General features: G+C 31.5%; 2 protein-coding genes across 2 annotated transcripts; both read left to right on the top strand.

Annotated features, from left to right (window-relative positions):
- Positions 1-2,650: 2,650 nt before the first annotated feature.
- On the top strand, positions 2,651-3,064 carry LOC113386057 (fork head domain-containing protein crocodile-like). The gene has a single exon (XM_026623865.1). The coding sequence runs from the start codon at positions 2,660-2,662 to the stop codon at positions 3,062-3,064; it is 405 nt and encodes a 134-aa protein (XP_026479650.1). The 5' UTR covers positions 2,651-2,659.
- Positions 3,065-3,189: 125 nt separating this feature from the next.
- LOC113386056 lies at positions 3,190-3,576 on the top strand. The gene has a single exon (XM_026623864.1). It carries the CDS (start codon positions 3,196-3,198, stop codon positions 3,574-3,576), a length of 381 nt encoding a protein of 126 aa, XP_026479649.1. The 5' UTR covers positions 3,190-3,195.
- The last annotated feature ends 6,185 nt before the right edge of the window (positions 3,577-9,761 follow it).

Raw genomic sequence — 9,761 nt, 5'->3', positions numbered from 1 at the left:
TTAAGCCCGGCTAAGAATCATTTTATTTTCTTTCGAAATATATACGAATGCGCCTCTCGTCTTGAACAAACAAAGTTGCTTTAGTCGTCTTATGTACGATAAATATACCAAGTCATATGTGCAACACACTTGTGGATTAAAATTAAAACGGCCACATTTTTCAAAATTAATTTTGATAATTTTGTGATCTCACTATTTTGAAACGTACATGTATATAGGACAACTTCTGATTAATATTTCTGATATAATACCAGATCAATGTCATTTACATCTCTGTAAAAATCAACTCATGAAAAGTTATATTTAAAAAATGTACTCATGGAAGTTATATTTTGCGTTGTTTGAATAATGTAGCTATTATTTTGTAAAATCCCTTTAAAATTGAAATAACACATTGGACCTTTTTGTCTCAATTTACCCCTTCTATGTGGTAAAAAGACCAGATTACAACAGTTCACAGTTCGTTTGATATGAGGTATTTGTTTGTAATGAAACTCGTTTGGTTTTCACAATATAATTGCTCGAAATCAAAATTGGACCTTTGTGCCCTATCCTACTACATTGAACCTATATGTGATACACGTAATATTTTTACAGGACAAATAAATACAGTGTTTTATGGTAAAATCTAACTTATCGTTTCACTTTTCATTAATGTATAAAATACATATGTGTCGGTACTGATGTTAAGATATAAACAGATTTATCGGAATAATTGGCATTTGGTTTAGAATATTATATATATTGAAAAGAGTATTGTTTTTTATTATTATATACAACTAGCCGACCCGACAGACCTCGTTCTGTCAAAAAAAATTGTAATGTGGCGGTGTTTTGTTCCTATCTTTTTTCTATTCTTTGCTAAAAATTATCCTGAACAGAACCGTCACCCTGGTAATAATTCGGTGTGAATTAAAAACAATTAAATAAAACACTATAAGCATTTAAAATAAGTAAGTAATTCAATTCATTTACATCAATGTTTTTGGCTGCCAATATAGCTCGTTAATTAATAGAAAGATACCTAGACAATATTAGAATACCCTGTGTTCATGGAAAGATATTTCTATGTTTATATAAAAAATATATAAAAAAATTAGATTATCAAAAACTACACAAAAAGTCATGGCATAGATCATTGTTTTTTCTACAAAGTACGTTGCCTACTCGATTAAAAAAGAAAGGGCTGTTTTTAGGGTTTCCCCGGCAATTATTCGATTTTTTCTCGCCGTAAGAACCATCCTTGGACATCAAAGAACATTTTAAAAGAAGAATTGGCCAAATTGGTCCACACGTTTTGAGTTATGCGCTTACCAACACATTTTGCGATCCATTTTTATATATAAGATAAAAAAAATCTAACGACGATGAAATTAATAGAAATTCACTAGGTTTAGGAATTAATACATTTAATATTAGTTTGCTCAATTTTATACAAAATATTATTAAGGTCAACGAACAATTTAAAGTAAAAATTAAATAGTATATATAAAATAAATTTATTAAATTGATTTATAATTGTAGTAAAAACTCAATAATATAATATTTGAATTTGAATACATTTCACAATAATGACATAATTAATTGCCGATGCAAGATAGATGTCAAGTCAAGCATTTTAATAATCATCCAAATATTTTTTTAAAGAGAAACAAGGCTCATTATATAGATAAGCTTCTAGGTTCAATATATACAGCCGCGAGTGTACATATTATACGAGCTTATATAAAGAAGTGTTGCTAAAATACACACTATAAATTATAGAAGGTGTCAGTAATCTGTTTATACTAGGGAAATTCAATTTGCGTTGTTGACACAAAGTTCTCATCCAAAGAAAGTACATTTCTATGTATCCGCCCCCGTCCCGTCGCTCCGTGCAACGTTATCCGACCTATTTGTTCTTATTTCGAATATCCCCGGAATAAATTTCTACCGGAAACAGATAATGGGAAAGGCGTGTCGCGGGCAACAATGCCATTGTCGGCGAGGGAGCCGCCCTCAGAGGCTATTGGATCAAACCGTTCGGTCTCGGCCGAGCTCAATTCCGAGCCAGAGCAAGACGAACGCTGCTTCGAATATCGGAATTTCCATCGCATGCCACTTCGAGAGTCCCTTATTAGCGCGAACGGGACGGAACTAGGCTTTTCGCAGTCTGCGGAGAGAGGGAATATTTTGGTTCACGCCAGCCATCAAGTCAGGCGTGTGGTGCGCGCAGTCGTTGTTGATTTTGGGCAGCAAAAGCATAGAAGCCACCGCTAATTCAGTGCATAACGGGCGCGCGATAGCTAACTACTATTGCAACTCTGATAATATTATACTCTTGCTAGAATTTAAGTCGTGTTAGCATTCAAGTGATTTTATAATATATTGTGTGAATAAGTTATGTGTTTATTATAGACCTTGTGTTATTTAGGACTTTAAAAAAGTGAAAAAAATGCACGCGCTATTCGGTGAACAGAACGCCTACTACAGGCAAACCAGTGCCACGGCTGGATATCCAGTGTCCAGCGCTGGTGTCCCGCATGCGGCTGCAACAACGCCATATGGTTATGAACAGTATTCTCGTTATGGATATGCAGGAACGTCACCTTATGCGCTTAGTGCACATCATCATCATCATCACCATCATCAACAACAATCTTTACATGCAGCTAAAGAAATGGTTAAACCGCCGTATTCATATATTGCTTTGATAGCTATGGCAATTCAGCACGCTTCAGAAAAACGGATAACATTAAACGGTATTTATCAATTTATAATGGAACGATTTCCTTATTACCGAGAGAATAAACAAGGCTGGCAAAATTCGATTAGGCATAATTTAAGTTTGAACGAATGTTTCGTAAAAGTAGCTCGGGATGACAAGAAGCCTGGAAAAGGAAGTTATTGGACGCTTGATCCGGATTCGTATAATATGTTTGACAATGGCTCTTATTTGCGCCGAAGAAGACGCTTCAAGAAAAAAGATGCTGTGAAAGAAAAAGAGGAAGCTTTGAAACGTCAACAACAGTTACAGATGGCGCACGACGCTGTTTCTGTAAAAGGCAGCTTCTACAACAATTAGACGATGTGAAAGTCGATGTTAAACCTAAGTTGAAACGTGAACCAGACTGCGGATCTAATAAATATCCAAGTATTGTAGCAGGCGTAGTGTCAGGAACTCAAGAATTAACTCTAGCAGATCACACTACAGTAATGGACACGAGCGCCGCATTTAGTGTGGACAGCTTAATGGGTGGTGCATATGCAAGAACACCTTCATTAACAAATCTACCAGGCTTGTACCCGTACCATTGTTCACAATATCAAGAAGAACAGCAACAACATCAGCACCAAACACAACAATATGCGACGCGACCTTCGGCATGGTATACGCCGGAAACATCGCCTGAAATGCCTCCCGGATTTCGGGATTTATTTGAAGCTCCGAGCTGTCAAATGGCGCCGCCGCTCCCTACGCCCGGTTCTGTGCAGGGCAGCCCGCCGAGAGTGACGACACCGCCACCCGTGACGACGGCTCATTACCGGCCGCATACCGGGACATATTACCAGCCGGACTGCGCGCAAAAGTACTGACGCCACCAGTAGTACTCGACCGAGTTTCGTGGTACGTACCGTTCTAAGATTCCGTTTCTAGTTTGAGTGGACGATTTCAATATCGCGAACTGAATCTCCTTTGTGAAAGAATATCATTTGTGTTAATAGAGTTCTAAGTGTTACAACTAAGTGTTCTGGTTCTGAAGTACCATAAGCTACATTTTCAATAATGTCATGAGCATACAATAGATAAACGGTTCCGTAATTTTCAATGGGTTAAATATACTAATTCAACCAGAATTTTTATCTTGATTGAGATTTGATTCATTTACTCATGTAAGGTTATTCATCTGAATAATTGCCATGACGGAAATAACCTGATTTCGTAAATACTAATTTTGCAACATCCCAAATATAAAAAAAACAAAATTCCGCAAATTTAATCACTCTTTATATATACGTACTTATTTGTTAACATTTTGCATTTAATAGTAGTAGAAATAATTAACAGACCAATTGTAATAAAAATTATGTTAAAAAACATTATTATAAAATTCTTATTAGCGTAATGTATATATTTCCAGTACATATTCTTGGCAATGTACTATAATGTATTATATTGAAAACATGATCTAAAATATATAATTGTGATAATAATTGATATATGTTAAATAACATAAGCAAGAATTTAGATGCATATATGGCTAAGTTTATCAAGCTTTATACGGCAAAACTTACCGTTAACTATTAGCATACTTATTAAGTGCTAAGGTTAAGGATAATGTTAGTTGTTGCTATAGATATGATAGTATTGCTACCTTAAGGAATGTTATGGATTGAATTTTCTTAGAATCGTCATGTAAATACTTTCTGCTTTAAATCTTTGAACTAGACTATGATTAGCTATTTCATTTAAACAATTACAGATGTTAATCACTTTAAGTTATATTGAAATCTTTATAAATAAAATAATTACCTACATAAAATTTAGACAATATATTCTATAAGCGTGGTAAATGTTATTCAAATTCATGATAAAATTTATTGAGATTGGCAACATAGTTGTGATTTAATAGTTACTCAACCATTTTTTTTCTGTCTTACTTGTTTTATCATTCCTTTCCCTAAAATGTGTATAATTCACATAAGATATAGTGAATACTTTGTATATATAACTGAATGTATTAATCGGAAGATAGAAGTAATGATTATATAAATATATATAAATATAATAGTATAATGTAAAATTATGAATGGAGTGCTAAATTCGAACATACCTATAAATATATTATATGAAAAATGACTGTCTGAATATTTATTAATAAGTAAAATAAATAATATTGAATAGTATGAGATCTTTTTCATTTATACACATATAACAAATATTTTATTTTCAGCTATTTGAGATATATTATGCTAAAGAATAAAGTATGTAACTTTTGACATGTTATTATTAGAAGGAATTTCCTGGACATTAAAATTTTTACATTTAAAAATTAAACTTTTTTTCGTTTTCACTTGTATACGGTTTAAAAATATATTTCTTCTAAACATTTTTGTCAAAATTTTATTGAGAAGACTTATTTCGTTGGTAAAGTTTCATCTTTGAACTTACTTTTTAAAGTTTTGTATAGATATTCAATAGAGTTAATTCAATAGAAATAATAATAAAATGTATGAATATGATCATTATAGTATTTATTATTGCGGTATCTGACTATGTTCAGTAAAAAGGTCCAATGTCTTATTTTTAATTTTAAAATTTTACGAAATAATAGCTACTTTATTCAACCAATGCAAAATATAAATTTCATGGGTACAGTTTTTACAGAGAACACACTGCAAACAACCTTGATCTGGTATTTCGTCAAAAATAATAATAAGCAGAGTTGGAATGGAATGAAATAAAATGTTTGTTTAATATATTCATTATAAAATTGCTTTATCCCAATTTACTTTTTAATTTACTATTTTTTATTATTCACAACTTTGTCAGGATAAAGGCTCAGATGATCCTTTTTGCCCCATTTACATGCAAGCTTTTATAAAGTTTATATAAAAAAACTGTTCAATCTAACTTAAAAATAGCAATACATATTATAAGACATTTAATTAACGTAGACTTAGAAAGTATATTGAGGTCTCGTAAACTAAATAACAGTGCTCACAATCAAATGAACTAACAAAAAAAATTGTTATGAATTTTCAAACATTTCAGTTTATCACCTGATAGAAATCAAAGCGATTCCTGCTTATACTTCTTTTTCCACTACTTTCAAATATAGTTATTAAAAAAATTTTAACTTTACTTGTTCTTAAGATACCCTATTACATCGAAAAATTCTTTTTATTCTCATTTTTAGTCCCGACTATTCTTATCTTCCACACTTATCAGAGATAACAGATATTTCAAACATACATCAATATAGCATTTATCTATTTCTATCCACATTAATATCTCTATAAAATCCATATTAAATCCGCAGGCCACGCCCGTGCGCACTCCCGGGAAATTCAAATCGAAAATTCGCTTCTATCCGAACCACGCCCTGCTACGCTTGAAACAAAAGCCGTGCTGTAAACCACGCATCACCGTAGCGTGGGTCTACGGTCTACGCCGTAGCGGGGGTAGTTGGATGGAGAGCTACGCCGTTAAAAGCTCTCCATTGTAATATGTATTACATTATCTTTGCAAAGACAATATTATTGTTATTTAATGCCTTAAACTGTGTACGAGAGCGCGGACGGCGCAGTTTTTAGACTTCCTAGTATTAAGATCTTCAACGGGTTAACCAGAGTATGGATACATAAAACTAATTGTAAGATGAAAAGCGTATATTAGAAATATTTTGTTTTAATCAATATTTTTTATATTTTAAATGGTTGAATAAATCAAATCTGATAATTGTGATTTACATATCAGTTTTCATAGTATTTTCTATATCTGCGAAAATGGGGACTAAAAGTAATGGCTCTTTAAAATTATATCAAAACTATCTGACTATGTGTAGTAAAACTACCACCTACCACCATCATTGTAAAATGTATATTTTTAGTATTTTTGACCCCATAGGCGGAGTAAATTGAGACGACCAGAGAATAAACAAATCAAATGTACTATTTTAGTTCTAAAGAGATTTTACAAACTAGTAGTTACATATTCAACCAATACAATTTCTTGGGTGCATTTTTTACAGAGATAACACTCTAATTAACCTTGATTTCGTTTTTCCTCGAAAATATACATTAGCAGAGTTGCAATATCTATTTTTTAAATGTATATCTACTAAAATTGTTTTTTCTATTTAATTTTCTATTTTATTTTGCTATTTTTTATTTTTTACACCTGTGCCATGGCAAAGGTTCAGTTGGTCCTTTTTATCTCACTCAGGGGCAAACTTTTATAGAGGTTATATAAAAAACTGTTACATCTAACTCAAAATTAACAATAGGTCTTTAAGAAACGTATACTTAAAAATTATATTAAGGCTTCGTGAACTAAGCAACAGCGCTCATAACCAAAAAAACTAAATATCAATAAAATACTTTTTTTATTGATTTCTAACTGTTTATCTACTGATATCAACGCCATAAGAACCAAGTTGTGGCTGGTTATACACATTTTTTTCTCTACTTTGTTATTAAAAAATTCTTAACTGTACTTGTTTCTGAGATATCGGTGGTAGATCTTTTTACCCGCAGACCTTTTAATCCCCACTTTACCCTGCCTATTTTATACGCGTATTCTTTGTACATTTTGATTAAAATTCATTGAGTAGGCATATATATAACTGATATTGAAAAGAAAAATACTGATGTATACAATTCGGAGCGATCGCCCCGTATCGATGTTTCACGCTTGACGCTTTCAACATGGCCAAAGGCTGACATTTGCCAGCAAACGCGCGAAATATTAACAAACGCATCCGATCAAATACATGCAAAACGAACATAATCGTAAGTTACAAAAAAATTACGCGAATCAGCCAAACATACAACTTTTGACCCACGAATGCATCAGATTAAAATCTTAATCAGTAAATTCTGAATACTTAATAGGTATTTTGGTTCAAATTATTCAAATAGTTTTTGTTTAACCCAAAGGTTTTCTTCTTAAAGTTTTATTCGCTAGGTTAGAAAAATGTATGCATAAATAAAAAGTACCTTTCGTAGGCGTTTTCTCAAAACTCAATTTACAATAAAATTAAAAAAACTCATCATAAATACTCAAATTGATTAATTTTGAAATTAAAAAAAAGGTTCGAAAGATGTCTGTTGAGAATCGTTCAAATTAGTTTATAAACATATATGCAAGTCATTTCTTCGTAAAAATATTGTTACGAATTTCAAATACCCAAAATCTATTCACTTTACGTTCAATTGCCAACGCGTTTTCTTACAGGGTTTATTTACAACAGATTTAAAAAATTTATATTTATAAATCAACGGTAAAGAAAAAATTGATTTATAAGCATTGGTAGTTAACTAAAAATTTTTTGATTACTAATATATCTAACAGCTAGTTTGTTTTGCAAAAATCGATACTGATTGGTCTTTCTGAAAATTACTTAACTTTGTTAAATTCATTCTAAATATATTTAGCAAGAATCGCGATGTTCATATAAGTGTAAACAGAACTTGATTCTTTTTTACGTAATTGAATTTTGAATTATTTAATAAGTTTTGAATAAGCAAATAAGAACAAATACCTAAAAGTTGTAGACGTGCTGCTGCTGCACATGCGTTGAAGAAGCAGTTAATAAGATACAATTACTTCTATATTTAGGACGGATCAATATTGACTTAACACAAATCAGCACCTCTTAACCTCAAAAGATCAAACATTATACGTCGCATTTTCTTGGGAAATGGTTCAATTGCAAGTTTGTGATCGTGCCAATAATTTGCAAACTTGATACTTTTCCTTGGAGCGTTTATATTTCTCTTAAAATGAATATATAAATTTCTAATGTATTTTACCTGAATGTCTCCAAATATCGATATTGTCGAATAGAGCTTAAGTAATAAGTACCAAGAATTTTGGAAAAAAACCATTTTGTCCATGAAACACGACCTAAAAACATAAATACTATAAATTTGTTAGACTTGTTAATCAATTATGTTGATCGTTGAGTTATGGGTACAGAAGTACAGATCATGCATTCTAATTTTATTTTGATATTAGTAAGAATTAGTTTTTCTGATTCATTTTCAATTTCATATAAAAATATACATATACCATACCAGGAAGAACGCTCTAAAATAAAACATTGTCTTGTAATAAAACAAATCAGAAATTAAACTAATATTTGAAGTGATTGATAACGCTATGATAAATATCATGCACTAAAGAAGAAAAATTTTGATTTACAAATGTATACACAAAAATTGAAAAGAATAAAACAAGCTTTAGCAAATTTTATAAGATCACCATTTTGTGTTTTATACAAAATAATGGAATTATTAGCAATAAAAGTATGGTTCAAATTGATCATATATTCCAAAAAAATAATTTTGAATTATTTTAAGTATTTAATTTGGAGATGTGTTGATTTTTTCCAGTTAAATGTATTGGAAACTTCCTCCAATGTAACAACAATTACAATCATTACAGATCACCTTATAAACATTATATTAGTTATATATATGATAAAATCATCGCTTTTTTAAATATTTTTTCTTTCTTTTTTACTTGATTTTATGCCCTTCCATTTTTTTCATATAGTTCAATATCAAAATAAACTTGATTTGCAATTAGCTCAACCTTGCTAATTTTATTAACTACATAATGAAATTTGTCAAAATAAAATGCAATTTATTTCGCCCGTTTTAATCTGACCCGAATGCATTTTCGAATTACCGTTTATTACCCGGCATTACCTAAATATGATGCGTTCGCCGCAAATAAACGCATTCAATCCGTTCGCCGCTGATGTTTGTTTTCTGAAGACATCCTGGACCGCCGACTGCGGTCATTATTTGAGGATTTATTAACGCAATACCGCTTTAGTTCATGTTTTACGAGTTTTAACAGTTTCTGTGATTTTAGCGGATTTTACTGCAACGCTTCGATGCAATTTCGCGTCGAATGTTTACTAGCACAGTCGCCGCTGATGGGAACGTTAAACAGATCTGCGTAGATACATTTTAATTCGGCGAATTGATTAAATTGAATTTCTGTATGCATGAAGATAGACAATAGCGGCCTTTGATAGTGCAAAGCT

The sequence above is a fragment of the Ctenocephalides felis genome, unplaced genomic scaffold, assembly GCF_003426905.1.
Source record: "Ctenocephalides felis isolate EL2017-DRISC unplaced genomic scaffold, ASM342690v1 CF-g0.4_SCAFFOLD_03571, whole genome shotgun sequence".
Classification (NCBI taxonomy): domain Eukaryota; kingdom Metazoa; phylum Arthropoda; class Insecta; order Siphonaptera; family Pulicidae; genus Ctenocephalides; species Ctenocephalides felis.
The sequence above is the reverse complement of the archived record's forward strand: the minus strand, read 5'-3'. Positions and strand labels throughout refer to the sequence as shown.